This window comes from Pimephales promelas, chromosome 3 (assembly GCF_988280905.1).
Source record: "Pimephales promelas chromosome 3, fPimPro1.hap1.1, whole genome shotgun sequence".
Taxonomy (NCBI): domain Eukaryota; kingdom Metazoa; phylum Chordata; class Actinopteri; order Cypriniformes; family Leuciscidae; genus Pimephales; species Pimephales promelas.
Window position 1 is genome coordinate 28,832,348 of NC_142771.1, and position 18,793 is coordinate 28,851,140.

The following is an 18,793-nucleotide window of genomic DNA, read 5'->3' on the forward strand; positions in this document are numbered from 1 at the left end:
TAATTTAATACTAAAGCCAAGTTTAGTGTTTTCTTTTTCCCAATATAACAAACTCCTCATATTTTAATTTAGTCAAACCTGAAGTGTCATTAAAAGGAAATACTGTGCAAATATCCCCTTCTGGACATCACTTTTGGCCACTACTGTATATTTTTTGCGAGTCCTTTTACTTTTGGTAGCATTGGTTAATCCACCAGGGGGCAAAAGACATGCAGTAAGATATTTGCCCAAAGAAATATGAATATATATTTGAGTGTTAAATGGCCCACGAAACATCTTAGAACTGGAGACTGGACATGGAAAAGATGTTGAATAGAAGCTTTAAAAAGATTAAAATGATATATTTGGCAAATACATTATAAGCACGAATGCATTAGTGCTGTTTCCATTGTATATTAACTCATGTCTTTACATTCATTCATTTATTAATTGATGCTGTAAAGAAAGTGCATAATATTTTAAAGACAATGACATATGCGCAATTTGCCAGTGCATATAACAATAACAACAAAAAGAATGCAAATGTATATTTATAAAGAGCTACACAGATTCTGCAGTGTAATCATAGGCTATAAAATATACAGAAACAGTGATATTAAAAGGTCATGAAAGACGCTTAAGTATTGATCAAGAACAAGGAATCTCACAAATGCTTCTTTCCTTTTTCAAGCAAGAAATATCTCCCCATTTTTCTCCTCTTAAATATCCATTTAAGACAGCACAGTCTTCACCCAAGGGATCATGTGTATCATGATCGTCAGGAGGGAAGATCCACCATCTGACAGGACAAAATAAGTGTGTAAAAAAATGTCAAAAATCCATATGACCTTTAAATAACTTGTACCATCAAACCAAGGCCATTTAAAGCACATCAGATTTCGAAATAAAACGGTACTTACGAGAGGTTGCTGTTTAAGGGGGTGTTGTCCACCCAAAGCCACGTCCCCTCAGTCTGGCGGTCAGTCAGACCAATCCAGTGGAGCACCAATGCATTAGAACTGACTGATTGCTGAGCAAGAAATTCCTAAAAAAAAGACATATGGCTGAAATATGTCATTATGTACAATGCAAATATGACATTTTGTACAGTGCAACCCAGGTAAAGTAGGCCAATAATTAGCAAACAGTTGTGTTTTGCATGGTTTTTAGACCTATGCAGCTTCTCGTTCAGAGTGGTTGCTGCCTCAAGTTAATAGATACCCACCCTTAGGTTTCTATAATCGTAATTTTAAAAAAAAATTAGGTAGATCATTCATTTTCCATGAAACTCTCCAAGCAATCGTAGCTTTAAAGGGTTGGTTCACCCCAAAATGAAAATTCTGTCAGTAATCACTCATCATGTTGTTCCAACCCCGTAAGATTTTGGTTCATCTTCGGATCACAAACTAAGAACTTTTTGATTAAATCTGAGAAAGGTCGTGCAACACTCTCTCATTTTCCCCTGAGGCGAGAGAAATCTGCTATTTACCTTTTTCACTTCCTCCTACAATGACGCAAAAATCTTAATTTTACGTCATTGTAGGAGGAAGTGTTAGAGGGGGGATATCTGTAAAGACTACAAGCACTAGATCTCACCCTTTCAAACCCGCCCATTCGCCTTATTCACTTGGCGGCCATTTTGAAAATGGAACGCCGCTGAGGGGTACACTCACCCGGAAGGATGCATGCGACGCAGCAGCACCAGCAATGAAAACTCGCAATGCGGACCACCAATCATTCCTGTCTGCCCGAATTAACGATGCAAAATGTGAAGCAAAGTGCCAGTGACTGAAACATCCCCCGGGCTGTGTTAATTAAGGGATACAGTACCTGTATCGGAGGTTTTATCCACGCCATTGAACGTAGGAATGGACGCCTTGCCAGTTTCTGCGAGCTTTCAGCAGCCAGAGGTAATTAACGTTAGTAAGCTAAGCTGTAATATGGAGTTGTTGACTGTGTAAGTTACTATGTTAGATACAATTGTACTTTATTGTTTAGATACACATCCAGTAGCTTACATACACACGCATGTAAAACAATCAAATCACTCATGTATGTAAAAGGAAAGAGGAGAAGTGATTTTAAGGTCTGACAGGGACTGATCCTTACACACTGACAATAATAAGCTGCTATGGTGACAATACAAGTTTACATATATGTATTCATAAAGAATAAAAATAATGATGGTAATGGATTTGTATAGATTCTAATAGTACACAGTCAACTTCCTACAAGCTTGCAGAAACTGAGGTAAATTGGCGTCCATTCTTACGTTCAATGTCGTGGATAAAACCTCCGATACAGGTATTGTATCCCTTAATTAACACAGCCCGGGGGATGTTTCAGTCACTGGCACTTTGCTTCACATTTTGCATCGTTAATTCGGGCAGACAGGAATGATTGGTGGTCCGCACTGCGAGTTTTCATTGCTGGTGCTGCTGCGTCGCATGCATCCTTCCGGGTGAGTGTACCCCTCAGCGGCGTTCCATTTTCAAAATGGCCGCCAAGTGAATAAGGCGAATAGGGGGGTTGGACCTAATGCGCTAACAGACCAATCACAGATCAGTGCCAGTGCGTTTGATTTCACCGGCAGAAACGTTTTGAAAATATGGACGAAGCTACTGAATATGCAGACGGATGCATTATGGAGGATTGGGATTACACATAGTGTCAGCCGTCTTTTTTGGAAGCTAAGCTAGCAGGCTCTTGTTCTGTGGAGAACGCTGAGTAGTAACTTTAGGGGTTACCGTCCTCTTTTTCCCGTACGTCTGGGCGCCGATATCTGGGATTCAGCTTTTGCTTTCTACAGCTGCCATGCATTGTTTACATGTACAGCTTTTATTTCAATCTAACTGAATTCATTCTGATTGGTGAATATGAATGTAACGTTAGTGTTTACATGAACGCTAAACAAGTGATGGGTTGATGTGCGTTTTAACATTGCTAAGAAAATTCCCTCTGTGAAAGATACGAGACCAGTAACTTAAGGCTCACAGCTATCGCTCATCGTTACTCACGCCACCGGCCTCGCGTCGTTCTCCACATGGCCGTAGACTCATCCTGCTCGCCACAGTAAACATGATGAATGGCGACTGTAGAACACAAAAGCCGAATCCAGGACATTGTGGGCGATCTCGAAACACATTTTCGGGCAAACACATCACGGAGACTCACTATTACTAGCCTAGGCTTGTTGTTTACCTACTGCGTGGTTACCGGTAGGCGTGGCCTCCTAGGGCAGCGAAGCAACTGCATTCTGGGAGTTGTTGTCTTTCATCCACATAAGCCAAAAATCAGTGTTGTATACTCGAGACTCGGACTCGTCTCGGACTCGGTCTCGAGACCATATTTTAATGGTCTTGGTCTCGTCATGGACTCGTGTCCATTTGGACTCGGAATTGACTCGTACTCGAATATTTTTTTTTTTTAGGACTCGGAATTATTCCCGAGTCCACTCAAGTTCAATTAAAAATATTTTTCATAATTATTAATGTATGTTAATAAAATATTTCTTTAAATTGATTGACACGCCCAGTGATCAACTGCGCATGACAAATTGTAATAAAATTACTTTTAACACCACCTACTATGTGTCCTTTTTACCCTAAACTGATCATATTTTTTAAACTCTAAGTAAATTCAGTAAAAATAAAAAAAATAAAATAAAAAGGATTTCTCTAAGTAAATAAAAGTAAATTAGGTAATCAACCCTCACTGGTCTCGGTTTCGACTCGGACTCGACCGTCTCTGGTCTCGGACTCGACTCGGACTCGACTCTCTATGGACTCGGTCTTGACTCAGACTCGACTCTCTCTGGTCTCGGTGTCGACTCGGACTCGAGTGAGGTGGTCTCGACTACAACACTCCCAAAAATACATTATCTGTCTCAGTCTAGAAATCTCCAAATTCAAAAATAATTTCAAATTTCTTCTACATAAATGACCCATTTTAAATACACATTCATCTTTCCAGAGGTGGAGTGACCCTTTAAGTTTATCAAGTGACGAGAACACTTTTTGTGTGCAAAAAAACAAACAAAAATAACGACTTTATTCAACTATTCATTTCCTTCTCTGTTGGCCTACGTTTTCACATAGAGCAACTGCGCAGCTGTCTTCAAGGTTGTACGTCACACGTAGACTTAAGATTGAGCCACTGTAGTCACTTGGACTATTTTAACGATGTCTTTAACTTTTCGCGGCCGGCAAGTTTCGATCCCTTAAAAAACCTCTACGGTCCAGCACTCAGATTTAATCAAAAATATTTTAGTTTGTGTTTCGAAGATGAACGAAAGTCTCACGGGGTTGGAACAACATGCGGGTGAGTAAATACGGACAGAATTTTTATTTTGGGGTGAACTAACCCTTTAACAAAACCACTAATTGTTTAAATTCAATTTCTCTATCTATACCTGTTCCTCACTGCTGTTGATGATGACCAGGTCTCCACCCAGATCCTGACAGCGTTCTCTGCTGCTGTTCCAGTCCATGGTATCATTGGAGAAAACATAGAATCTGCCCTTGTCCTGGACCCACTTCTCTGGCAAACCTGAATTGACAGGTTATTCTTTTTTTATTTATATGTGCAAAGATTTTCATTGAACAGCAGAATTAATAATTGTCCAATTTAAAGAAACATACAAACATGCACAACCAATATATACAAAACATAAAAATTGCTGTTAACTCGAACATACACAGATAAAACACGCAGTAGCTCACATAATGATTGGTCAATACGTTGAATAGCGGTTATATGACATACCTTTAAAAGTACAAGGGAGCGATGGCTTGTTAACTTCTGCAAATGTTTAAAAAGTCAATCAATTAATTAAAATGAGAAATTAATTAGATATGAAATACTTTCATTAATAATGGAAGAAGAAAATGTGTTTTACAAACCTAGATTTGAGTTGTTTGTCACTGGCTCACATCCCATTAACTGATTTGTGTCATTTGTGTAATCTGTGAAGCATAAAATAGTACTGAGAAACTGATACGCAGTGCAAACACAACTGATACTATGTCACGTGAGGATACCCACACAGAAAAGCCAAAGCTGCATTTGCCAGCAGAGACAGGAAGAGGAGAACAGAGAGAAGAACGACCACACAGACCGCATCTCTCTTACCATTGACACACTCCTTCTCTGAAAATACATTATTAGAGAAGTTAATAGCCTTTGAAATAAATAAGTAAATAAACAAATCAATAGTTCTCTAAAGCATTTTCTGTCAGATCACATGTTGTGCCAACCAAACACAGTCAACTCTCATTCTCAAAAGGGGATCCCAGGGTCATGTCATGATGAGCCCATTGTCATTTCACAAAACTTATAATATATACAACTTATACTCATATAAAATATAAATTAGGTTGGGAAAAAAAAAACACTTACGTTGATCTTTCTCAGCTGATCTTGAATTGCGATTTTGATAAGTATTTGTGTAAATATTTTCAGGCATTTTGAGCCTACTGCTGATTTTCAAATAGAGAACTGCTCTGATTTGACTTGGTTTTTAAGGGGTTCAGCTGCTTGCATCATTTCCTGTCGTAATTTCCTGTCAGAAGGTTATTAGGTGTTTGGGATATACAAACCCATTTATGGTTATGGTTTTTATTCATTTTACATTGTCAGATATAACTGATCGCCAGACTGAGGGGACGTGGCTATGGGTGGACAGTTTATCAATGACTGTGTTGTTCTAATATTTGGCTAGCTGTGAATGGCAACATTAGCAAGATAAGAAAATACGAGTTTGTCAGCACTTATTCATAGGCTCACCAGGGTACAATGGAAGGGAATAAATTGGCAAACAATCAGGAACTTTCATTTTCTGTCCATAATTATGCAATTTTAATTCCTGTTTGTGGTGTTTTTTGAAACAATGTGAATGTCCCCTCAATGCAGAAAATTAGGGATTTTAGAAACACGTATGCTGATTTAGCAACACTTTAAAGCGGTCACAGGACATTTATAACATTGGCCAATAAGACTGACCTTTCTAAACTCAAATGCAAATGGTGTCAGCACAATAGTTTACCAGCATATACCCTTTGAGTAACCAGTATAATGGAAACTAGGGTGTTTTGTAACACTTTTTTTTTACTTTAAAAGAATATTTTTGTATTGTATTTCAAACTTAAAACTTATTACTGTATTATAAACTGATAACATTTCCCATATATATATATATATATATATTTGCCACAAATTAAAGCCGTTCTGAAACCCATTTATAAATCTATTATATTATAAAGAAAGAGTAAAATAAACATTAAATATGGCATTTTACTATTTTTGTATGAGATTTATAAAAAGTCAAAGTGCCTATTGCTGAAAAAAACATCAATATGTTAATATAATTCACACATTATTTTACATTAATTCTACCTGTACATACTACGTACCTACTATGTAATTATAAAGACTGGGCAATTACAATAAAATATATAAAAAAAAATGCTTAACCAAAATTAATCAATGCTTAAGCAATATTAAAACTATTTCGAAGTCTCCACTCAAGGGATTCTTAAGTGGAATATGGAAAAAAGTGTAATGTTTGGATCCTCCGAGATGGACATTAATAGCAGGTGTAAATGGTCCGTTTAAGTAATTAAAAAAATGGAAATTGTAGTGATATATATATATATATATATATATATATACATATAAATTAAACGGCTTCTCGATCAAGAACAAATGTTCTAAAGAGAGAAATGGTGCCCTCATGCCAGTATATGTGATCGGAGAAGAGAAGAGATGTTGATGTGAGGGGGAAGTTATTCTGATTAAAGATGGTAAGAGCACATGAATTAAAAAAAAAACTTGGTGCACAGATCATCTATGAAATACTACAATGAATTTAGATTTCATTGTGACTTTAAACTGTCAGGACTTTAAACTTGTGTTTAAACACAAGATCAATCAGCATGACACCTCTGGTCTGTCATCGTTCGTTTATTTGCACTTAAGTATGAAATAAAAAAAAGACGGAATAAATGGACACCCTTATCCAGAAACCTCAGTCACTTCAGATGAACTAAAAGTACATGTTATACTGTACTTTATAGATTGGTTATTGTGGTCCTAAAGCAATATTTCAGTCAGTAGTGCCTAAAGGTTGCATACCATGTTATTCTCACATTTCACTGTCTCAGTAAAGGGTGGTTCATGAAGGATTGAAATAAATCAGGCAGTTTCTAGTCTGGCTCTAGGGTGTATAACAGGCACATCTGCAATATAAAGCTGTAATATCTAACATGTGACTGCTGATTGCTTAAATCACAAGGATTAACAGAACAATGCTCATCGACCCTACTGAGCTTTTGACTGATCTTGGACATGGCTAGACTTAAAATTCCCTACACAAAAAACTAAAATCATGTGTATAGAAAACAACAGCATTTATAGAATGCAGAAATAATGTTTATTTTGAACTACCATGACTGAAAAGATGTGATACCAATCCATCACAGGCTACAAACTCAGAAATAACAAACCACAAACCCAACTGTTCACAGCAGCTGCTAGTTTTTATTTAGCACAAAAAAAAAAAAAAAAAAAAAAATTAATAATACACGTTGATATCTTTCACTCCATCATAAAAACCTAAAGACCCGTTTTCAGTTGCTTCCATTGTATTTTCCACAACCTGCTTCCTCAAATTACATACTGTGTTCAAAACCATAATTTTACAATTTTACGTAGATACTGCCAATTACTCATAAGGTTGTACATGGGGATGCACGATATTGGATTTTGGCCGATATTTTCAAACTAATTTTGCCTGATGCCGATACCGATGTATTTGGTTTTTTTTTTTAAGTGTTAAAAAAGCTTAGGCCTATTAAAGCTTCTATTAAAGTTCCCAGTCAAGAGCAGTGAGTGATTTCCTCTTTGTGTTTTGTTGTTTTATTAACATTAAAGGGATAGTTCTCCCAAAAATTGTAATTGTCATAAACTCTCTCAAGTTTTAAACCCAAATAAACGCCTTTCTTATGTTAAAAATAAAAGTTATTTGGAAGAATGTGGCTAACCAAACAGTTGCTGTACTCCAGTGACTTCCATAGTACATTTAAGCACAAGTAAGAAATGAATACAGGTTACACAGGTAAATAATGACAGAATTTTTATTTCTGGGTGCAGTATCTCTTTAAAGACATATTATAGACACCGTCCCTTTAAGAGCTGCACGTGAAGCATCTAAACGCATTTGACAAGCAGATTTTCTCTGTTTGATTTCACTTTAGACAAACAACTTAATGCAAACCTTGAGTGTATTTGACAGTATTAGCGCAATAAGACTCGAAAGGTAACTTAGTACAGTATATGATTTGTGAGCGTCGGGTGTAACGTTAACGTAACCTACGCGCTCAGAAATGCACGTTAGAACAGCGCATCAGAACGTGAATGACATGTTTGACTAGCAAGACACACACGCAAATAATGAACTTTTGTGAATTGCAGTGTCCCGTGAGTGAAACTCTACCTCTGCGTTTACATGTGATGTGAGGGAACGTCGCGTTGTACAGAATGTTGTGATGAAAGCGCCACAATTGAACTGATAGAATGCACGACACTATGATTTTCCTTCAAAAGCAGATCGTGGAGACATTTTAATAGTACACGATCAAAAACCGTGATTATCGCACACCCCTAGTTGAAAGTTGTTGGCGCTCATGCCTCGTTCACGGCCGTCACGTGCGGACAGGAAACACGCCACATAGTGGCATGGCTCATGGCAGTGATATTCATATCTGATAGTAATTTTAAGCTTTTATCGGCCGATACCAATGTTGTCCCGATATCATCGTGCATCCCTAGTTGTACTGCTTTGATCTAATTCCATGTGTTGGACAGATCATGTGATAAATAAAAGTTAGGGCATATGCTTACACCACAATCAGTATATTCTCCAATACTTTTAGAGCTGTACAACTTTATGAGCAGGCATAATCTATCATCCACAAGACAAATCATTTCATTTTTAACGCATCTCAGTTCCCACACCCCTCCGTTCAAAACGGTTTCCTCAAAAACACCGTTATTATTGCTAATTTATGATGAACCCCCGCTATCTGCCACGTGTTAATTGTAGTCCCAACCACCGTCAAATTGTGGATCGATTATGGTATTTCTCATTGCTTCCTTGTTTATTTACACAGGTGCTTTTCTGTTGGCAAAACCGTGAAAGAGGATCACAGGCAATTAGAGACAAATAAGCAATAAACTGATTAGAGAGAACAAATTAAAAGCAATAACAAAGCAAAACCAAGACAAAAAGATCTCACTCACTGCGTACCGCATCCATCAGTTGGTCAACGTTTGTCAAAAGAAAATAGAGACGAGGCTTCCATGGCAAAAAACTGTTTAAGATGTGCGAAGGAGAGAATGACCACAGGAAAATCATTGACAGCAGCCCTTGTCATGTCCACTTGGGATTTTTATTATCTCATTGGCTGTTTTCTAGGAACTTTCATGTGTCTTTGATTGTTGCATGTTCTTTTCTTAAACACTGAGGAAATGAACATTTTCATCCTGTTTTTTTTGTTTGTTTTTTTTGCAAAAAAAAAGCACCTCCCATTAGATAGGGAGATTAAAATCACTTTATACTGAACGAGTTGAATCTACCGATGCAATTAGCGTGACACTTATGCATCTGGGTTCATCATGAACATGGTAATTACAAATCAGCGTGTGTGTGTGTGTGTGTGTGTGTGTGTGCGCGCACCTTTGTTAACAATCATAGCAGATTAAGGTTCCTCATCTCTGATGATGGTAACTACAATGGCTTTAGGTCCATGCGCAGAGAGAGAATAAGAAGATAAGTGAGGGAAAGGGAGAGAGAGAAAAAAGGAGGAAAGAGAAGAAAATCTTCTCAGTCTGGCAGCAGTAGTGCAGGTCCAAAAGGTCAAAGTTCAAACTTAAAAATGGGCGGTGAATACTCCTTCCTGAACCAGGAAGTCCACTGGTATCTGTCAGGTGGTCAGTGCGTGATGTCATCAATCAGCCTCGCTGTCATGCGAGACAGAGGTCGTGGATGGTGAAATGGGTCACTGCAGAACCAAACCCACCTACAAAAAATGAATGATAATTAAATATTATATAACTGCTCATTAATGCAAATATCTAGTCAGCCAATCACATGGCAACTCAATTCATTTAGCAATGCAGGCATGGTCAAGAAGACGATCTGCTGATTTAAGCGACTTCGAACATGGTTGTTGGTGCCAGACGGGCTGGTCTGCGTATTTCAGAAACTGCTGATATATTGGGATTTTCACGCACAAGTTTAACCATCTCTAGGCCTAGGGTTTACAGAGAATGGTTCAAATAAGAGAAAATATCCAGTGAGGGGCAAGTTCTGTGGGAGAAAATGCCGGATTGATGCTAGGGGGCAGAGGAGAATGCCAGGCCGAACTGGTTTGAGCTCATAGATAGGCAACAGTAACTCTGAACACAAAACACATTAACATTTGAAGCAGATGGGTTACAGCAGACGAAGGCCAGCACCTTGTTGAATTTATACCACAAAGAAATGAGGCAGTTCTGAAAGCAAAAGTGGGTCTAACATGATACTAGTAGAGTGTACCGCCGTTAGAAAAGGCTATAAATCTCCACCTCCAACATCCACACACGCAATATAGCTTATACTAGCCGAGACTCCTCCTTTATGTGTACAGATGTGACAAAGACATGCTCGAATCTCCCGTGCAAATCCACCAGTACCACTGGAATTAAAAACATTATTACAAGCTTACCGCTTTGAATCGAGTTAAGGAAAGCAGATTGGGTTGAACACTGGCTGGTTATGTATTTTCTCAAATATGTATTTTTGTAAATACCTATTTGAGAAAATACACAAGTCAATTTTAAATAGAAAACCGTAGAAAGTGACATCTTGGTGTTTGGGACACAGACTGTGAAGTACTAATGCAACCTAGTGGCCAATTAATGTAACTTCAGCTTGATTCTGATTAAAAATATATATATATATATTTTTATAAAACTCTGGACTGACATCTGTACCTTTTCTGAGCCCATGCTGGGACATTTCCAATTGTAGAGGTAATACTGCAGGTTTCCATCTCCAATGCCAAACTTGAGCTTCTCCAAAAACGTCTTGTTCTCCATTAGGTCCAGTGCATTAAAGACATCAAATCCTTTCTGCAGGGGGAATGACACGAGACAAGCTTGAAGAAATCTGCTGATAGTTTAATGCTCCAGTAGTGCCAGCAAATTATACATTTCATACTACTGCATGTGTTCTTCTTAAACACAGGTTTGCATTTCATTTATGAATGGTTTGTTTTTGGGGGTGAGAAATTTGCACCAAACTATAGATGGGTAAACTAAGTAAGGCTGAAACAACTAAATGATAAAAAAAAATAAGAGAATATAATCAACAGAATTTGATTATCGATTAATTACACCTATTCAGGGAAAACATTCACCAAGTTTTATAATGTCTAACACAGCCCTGCGTCGCCACACACACACACACACACTTTCAGTGACTGACCGACTTGGCGAGAATCAGAGCGTCTCCCATCAGGTCCAGCAGGGTGGTGGAGGTGTGTACATTATAGAAAGAGTACGCTGCCTTCAGACTGCGATGCACAGGATGGTTCATGATGGTGGACGGCAGAGTGTAGAAACTCAGAATGTCAGTCACCTTCCCATCTGAACTCTACAACACAGTTGATTTGAAGGAACAGAAAGAAATAAAGAAATACACTGATTAACCACTCTGTATGTTAGAAATACTTTCATGAGTGATACCTCTAGGATTATACATGGCATGAATGTCCAGTGACTGTAATACCTCCACTATATAGGTGTCGATGATGTTCTCCTGAGGAAGCAGCCAGTGCTGGACCTCCTCAGGGCTCATGACAGGAACCAGGTTGAACTGACTCAGGTACTCATTCAGCAGGCGGTGAACCGCTGGGACGTCCTTTACAGTCATCGGCCTCAGGCCTGAAGTCTTAGGAGTCTAGAGAAGAGAAACACGCAATTAGAGAAAATGGAAAAGAGGAAACCTCCCAGACATCACCCAGGAAAGAAGACGGCACACACCTCTGGCAGTCGGTAGAGCTTCATTGTGCGTTGCATAGTCATGTTCCGACTCAGATGAGAGAACTTCACCTCAATCAGCTTTCGTGGGTTCAAAGACCGGTGCCAGTATCTACCACACAAATAAGAAAGGCAAAAAAATAAATAAATAAAAGTTAAATTTACAGCAGCAACTAATAGTAGCACACAAATGGCAATGTTGTTTGAATCATTTCTTCATTTACTTTTTCCCATTTTGAGATTGACATTTTTACGAGAATTTCGGCACGTATACTTCCGTTCAAAAGTCTGGGTCGAGTAAGATTTTGAAATGTTTTTGAAAGAAGACTCAAATCCATTTATTTAATCGAAACTACTATATAACTGTAAAAAATATTTGAGAACCCATGCATCACCAAGAGGAAGGTATTTTTTTGATTTTGATAAAAGATTTTGAAGGCCGATACCGATACAAATATTTGATTGTTTTAAAATCCGATATATCGGTCCCATATTTTTTTCATTTCAGAAACGTGCAACAAAACATTAACAGATTTCCCTAATATTATTTATTTGTAGTTTTTTTAATGAGTTTTTTAACTAAAATAATATAATGCATTTTAAAAAGAAACTTGTTTCTTTTATTGTCACAACAGAACAGACTGTCGATTAGCTAGTGCCACTATTAGCTAGATAGTGGCATTAGCTAGCTTTGTGGTTAGCTAGTCTATGATGAGCCATAATTTAGCAATGGATTACGTCATACTGCAAATAGTAAAACATACATTTTCAATATAACAGGCCAAGGAGAGATGATACGTCTCATTGCTATAACTCTCACGCGCTATTAAAGAAATATTTCAGTCACATTGTCAAAAGTTAAAACGACAGTCAGTCGACTACACTGTAGTCTCAGCCTCAGACGTCACGCCCACGGAACGTTGGCTAAACGTCTGATGCATATGGTACACTTAACTGGAAACACTTCAGGAATGTCGAAGTCGTCATCTGGTTGGTTGAATTTTATCGGATTTCCGGGGGGCGTCAGTGTCGCGTTTATTTTCGGTCCGCCGGGAAACAAAGCGCAGAAGTGTGATTGCGGAAGAAAAACTGTTGAGTTTATGAGTGACAATGAGCATTAATCAAGATCAGCTAAACGTAGTTGTATGTCCCCTCCTATCGATTATGGAAGATCAAGTGAAGTACTTAATTGCGAAGGGGATATCAGCCGCGTTTGTGGGCAAACATGAAACAACAGACGCTGACATCGCAGCTGGCCGATTCAGTATTCATATATGCGCACACTGGATTATAAGGTGCATAAGATACTGCAGAGTCAAACGTTTGACTGCGAGTATTCAATGTGCGGCGGCTCGCTGACAGCTAACGTTACAGCTGGCTGTTTTGAATGAGACGAGCCGGTTACTGTGAACGGGGAGCGCTTTATGAACATAACTGTGACGCACAAGCAGCGCCGGGTACAGTGTGTCTGAGTGAGCGCTCGTGAGCACGTGATCTACACACATAACCTGATTTATACGAGGTTGAACTGGCCGTGTGACAAAGCGGGCATAAGATGGACATGAGCGCGAGTTTGTGGGTGAATTTAATAACGCGGACCGTTGTTAACGAGCGCCTCCGGTGACTGCTGCTGAGTCTGACTGACTTGTTGCACGCCGGTCTGATGTTGTGGGGACATTTCCACGCCCCGAAACGTGACGCTGAATGAAACGAACTGTAATTGGTTGTTTGACATGTCGGTCAAACGGCCTTATGGGCGGGCCTTGGCCAAAGAAAGCTGCTATGAATTCCAGACCTTCAGCCGTCAGTCTGAAGGTCTGGCTACGCGAGACTAACTACACTGTAACAACGTAACGTAACTATTACTAGCTAATTCTGCTTCACTCTCGGCTTATTTAACAGCAGCAAAACTGGACATGATGGTCACAAACTTTGTCATGCATATTTGAGTCAAGAGAACTGATGGGGATGTTCTTTTAATTGTTATTCAAGCAATGTATGTCTCGTGACATGAGTGTTGCCAATAGTGGACAAACTATACAACTCCAAAACACTCATGAGATGGTTCAAGATACAAGATTCAGATACCGATAGTTTGGAAAATGATAATATCGGCCTGCGGATATATTGGTCTGTCTCTAGTATAAGCCTTGCCAGTTACATATGAGAAAAAAAAAAAAAAAAAAAAAAGTTCAATAATCGCAATTGAGGTAACTTGTTCGATTAATCGTGATTATGATTTTAGCCGAAATTGTCCAGCCCTATGTCCCATAGAAAACAGCCTCACTCTGCACATTACCAGCAGATGTGTGTCTTACCTGCAGGTGCCCACAGGTTTAGGCAGCACAACACCTGCGGTGTACACAGCCTGAAAGATGCCCTCCAGATTGACCCGTCTTGTGATCTCCCTGATGAGTACCGGAGCCACTCGTTTCGAGCGAAGTTTCTTATGCACACACAGAAAGTTGATCTCCACCATCTTCTTCTCTCTGGGGGGGAATCAAAGAGCAGATATGAGTCAATTGAATTTATTGCATTTAAACCATTATTTACATTAGATACACTCATGACTGCTTACATGTCGTAGATGCGGATGTTGGCTGGAATGGCACTGATGAAACCAACTAGCTTTTGATTAGAGTTCACTCTCACTCCACAATGCCACTGAGGCAACCAGCCTGGAGGACGCAGAGCCCTGGGACAAAACACAGTACAGAGAAACTGAGGACAGATATCACATGACTTTTAGATGATAGCCAGCCTTTCAAGTTATCATAACCCATCCGTCATTTTTCAAGCCATTCATTCTTACCAGAGCAGAAATTCAGGAGAGTAATCAAATCGAAACATATTGTCATCATCCTCCACATAGTTCTCGTTGAGGAGAGTGTACAACTCTTTCAGCTTCAGAGAGAAACAGAAAAGAGCTTGTTTCCAGGTGTATATTTGTATGTATACGAATTTGAGGGATAAATGTAATTGTTTGCGTGTTGTACCACGGCAGAATTTCCCAAATCGAGAGCGTCCCAGCTGAAGCCCTGAGGTAGGCTGTACGGTTCCTCTCGTATGTTATCTTTATCGGCCTCGATCCAGCCATGTGATGTCACAGTCTCTCCTACAAATGAACAAACGACAGACTCAGAATACACTGTGCCACGTGCTCATGAGTCTCAAGAAAACATGTTGTAAAGATGAAAATGTACACAACTAGAAAGAAAAAAATTAATGTCAGTCCAAGGAACAGGTATTCTAATGAAACTATTGTGAGTACAATTGCACAAATGATCAATACCAAGTTTAGGAACAGGCTGAGTGTCCCAGAACTGATAACTGCGACGCGTGGCCTCCTCCATGGTTTTAGCTGGACCTTGTCCCACTGAGAACAGCTCAATGGCCTTCTGGATCTCCTGCAACTTATCAGCAGGGAGGGAGTTGACCTGAGGAAGAGACAGAGAAAAAAAGTACTTACAAAAGTACTTTGGCTGTACCATGGTGCAGTGATGTAATCAATACAATGGTGTTTAGAAAGTAACCCAAGGTACTTCAAAGAATACCATGGTATTTAAGGCATTACTTGCACTGATATATGGGTCTAAATCTAAATATTATTACAAAATATAATTGCACATAGACAAAGCAGTTGGGACAATGCGTGTGAAGAAAATCTTTGCTTTAAAGAAAATCTTTAAAAGAAAAAAGAACAAATGAGGTTCATTCTTGTGTTACACTTCATGTTTGAGCTTCAGCAAGAACCAATGAGATTCATTCTCGTGTTACACATCACATTTGAGCTTCTGAATCTGTTCACTGATCAATATTTCTATGTGAATAAAAGCCTAAATTCAATCTCTTCATCACATAAAGCGATTGTGTCTCATCAGAAAATTTGGACTAAACAGTTCAATTCACATGGATTAGTTTTAAGGTCTCTTTATGAGCTTATGCCAAAAAAAAAAAAAGGAAAATCATTTTGATAATTTCTTTAGAATACATTTAGCAGTGTTATTAAATTATTAGTGTTTTGTTTGACTTTAAGGGATTTTGAGATGATAAATTTAAATAATCTTGTTAAACACACAGAGCCATAAAAACACACTCACTTTGGCCAACGGATCCTGTGCTACATCTTTTCCTCCAGCCTTGTCCTTGTTCTTTTTCTTTTGTTTCTTTTTCTTCTTCTTGGCACCTGTGTCACCCTTCTCTCTGCGGGTCAAATGAACTCAGTTGACATGGGCAGATATAATGAGAGGTCGTGTCCACTCAGCACAAACTACAGCTGATGCAGGTGAAAGGGCAGCAGGCATCATCTCAATGGACGCATCACTGCTCCTGATGCATTCAGCAGTATTTCACGATGACAACCTCTCGTTAGAGTACAACAATACTACTTATAGGCTGGATTTTATTTTGACATTTCTAACATAAAGCAAGAATTTTCACAGAACAAAGAGAAAAGTTTCCCAGAGATATAGGGATAGTTCAGACCTCCTGTTATCATTTCCTCACGTCGTTATAAACCTGTACAAGTTATTTTTTTCTTCTGTGGAACATAAAAGAAGATATTGTGAGGAACGTTTCAGTGTTTCTTTGTACATTCAATGGAGGTCAATAGACACCAAAATCAATCGGTTTCCAACATTTTTCAAAATAACGTCTTTTGTGTTCTGCAGAAGAAAGAAACTCATACAGGTTTGGAATGACGTGAGGGTGAAGAAATGGTGACAGAATCAAATTTTTGGGTGAACTATCTCTTTAATGAGCCTATTTATTTCAGTTGATAATATAGTGATGGAATATGCACACTGGTAGCATGTTCATGAAAAAGATCAAGCAGAATCTGAGCTTTAAAACAAAAAGATAAAACTGGGCATACTAAAACAAATAAGTAATGTCACCTCATCCCTGAACTACACAGGCACAAGAGTCAAGACCCACAACCGTAGTCGAGATGGAATGGGGCGAATTACAGAGAGACGTGCTGCTAATCCTATTAATGTCCACGGAGGGAGAGGTGACAGCGCTGAGCTACATTTGTTAATGGGGGACAGATGGTCTGTCACATGACCTGCAGAAAAAGCATGTTTTTGTGTGTTCGAGGGGTGATACGACAAAGACTGATGGATAAACAAGCACCTTTGTGACTATTGCTTTGACAGCCATCTATCCATCAGGGCTTCCCTTCTTTATCTCTGTATTACTTCATTAAATTTAAGCAAGCTGCAATACAGGATGTCCTCATAACATAACGGACATTAGTAGAGTAGTTTCAAATTATGCATGTTTTAGATGTCATATTACTTACTTACGTAGTTAATCATAGTACATTTAAGACAGTCAATTCTGTATTACAAGTTTTATTAATTGTTAAGTTTAAATATGCAAATGAGGCATAATTTAATTAAATATCACTAAGTGTCATACATTGGCAGAACAGAATTCACTGAATAAAACCAAGTTCAATGGTTGACAAATTAATGTTTTTTTTACCCCTCCATAAATAAGAAAATACTGTGAACAGAAAGGAAATAAATCCCCAAGTTTGCTTTTACTAGAATGTAAATGATTATGTGATTTTTGGTAAACATTTTCCAGATTAATTAACAAATCTATCCCATGAAATTTAGACACGAATAAAATAAAAGAAAATGTTAATGGAAATATTTATTTACGTATTGTTAATATAACGGAAGAAAAACGACATTCATTGTATGAGGCGCAACATGACTACTACTTTATGATAATAAAGTGCAATTTTTCACTCTCTGTTTCCTAATACATTCGAGTCAGTCTCTGTACATGACCTTGAGGAACATAGTGGATAAGAAGCTGGTTATTGGGGCTTTATTACTATATTTTGGTGAACATATTAGCTCTTTGGTACTGAAAGTGAAACTCCATCGGGGAAAACGCCCGAGAGAGACAACAAATAGATAGCAATGTGATAAAACAAACCTTTAATGAAGCTTCACTTGCAACTAGCAGCAGTCAAGCTAACAAGACCACGACAAGACATCGTTTAGTGACAGCAAAACCAAATTACTTTCAACCTAGTGGCCACAAAGGCATGCATGAGCTGATTTGAAAGCGTTTATTTGGTGGTAATTTAAAAATATTTGTCAGTTTAGGATTTATTAAACAGCATTTGAAATAGCGAGTTTAAACGGCATAGCTTATTCATTTACCATACCATGCATTATGGTTAGACTGTTAAAACACCTCGCACAAAAATGCCAATGATCCTACAGAACTGGCCATATGGAAAGGTCCTTTTGTTTGATTGACGGCGTCTGAGCCAATCGTTTTAAAGGTCCGTGCGTCAAACAAGGCGGCGAACCAATGGCGTAGGACCACAGGGCGGGCTAATATGCTGTTAGCGTGCCCCAGCCTAGCCGAACAAGGGCCCTGTCTTTTAGAGCCGTGAGGAAGAGTATTATACTTTTACGAGCTAACAATAAAATGCATGCACGCTCACCCATCATCAGAATGATGCTCTTCATTTTCACAATTGCTGCAATGTCCATGATCATCTTCTACCTCAGTTTCTTTCTCCAGCTGCGGTGCTGTCTCATTCTCATCCGCCATCTTTAACCAGGAAGTGAGGATCTCGCCCTGCGCTCTCACACCACGCAAAACTATTGGTGGACTGACGCAATGGCCGATGGGCTCTGTAGTTCTCTCGTTTTAAATCTATCTATCCATCCATCCATTTCTATCTAAACACACAATAATGAGCTAC

General features: G+C 38.7%; 2 protein-coding genes across 3 annotated transcripts; both read right to left on the bottom strand.

Annotated features, from left to right (window-relative positions):
• Positions 1-320: 320 nt before the first annotated feature.
• On the bottom strand, positions 321-5,485 carry LOC120489348 (C-type lectin domain family 17, member A). Of its 2 annotated transcripts, XM_039686086.2 has the most exons (7): positions 5,377-5,485; positions 5,023-5,127; positions 4,881-4,943; positions 4,744-4,779; positions 4,391-4,527; positions 900-1,024; positions 321-778 (listed from the first exon to the last, which is right to left on the bottom strand). In XM_039686086.2, the coding sequence occupies exons 1-7, from the start codon at positions 5,441-5,443 to the stop codon at positions 628-630; spliced, it is 684 nt and encodes a 227-aa protein (XP_039542020.2). In that variant the 5' UTR covers positions 5,444-5,485; the 3' UTR covers positions 321-627. The 2 variants fall into 2 exon arrangements, with proteins under 2 accessions (XP_039542020.2, XP_039542023.1); XM_039686089.2 differs by lacking the exon at positions 5,023-5,127 and having other exon boundaries at positions 5,377-5,478.
• A 2,010-nt stretch (positions 5,486-7,495) lies between these two features.
• Positions 7,496-18,688, bottom strand: nmt1a (N-myristoyltransferase 1a). The gene is made up of 12 exons (XM_039686084.2): positions 18,530-18,688; positions 16,158-16,260; positions 15,350-15,494; positions 15,054-15,172; positions 14,870-14,961; positions 14,636-14,752; positions 14,376-14,546; positions 12,061-12,169; positions 11,807-11,977; positions 11,504-11,671; positions 11,011-11,148; positions 7,496-10,055 (listed from the first exon to the last, which is right to left on the bottom strand). The coding sequence occupies exons 1-12, from the start codon at positions 18,637-18,639 to the stop codon at positions 10,035-10,037; spliced, it is 1,464 nt and encodes a 487-aa protein (XP_039542018.1). The 5' UTR covers positions 18,640-18,688; the 3' UTR covers positions 7,496-10,034.
• Positions 18,689-18,793: the final 105 nt, after the last annotated feature.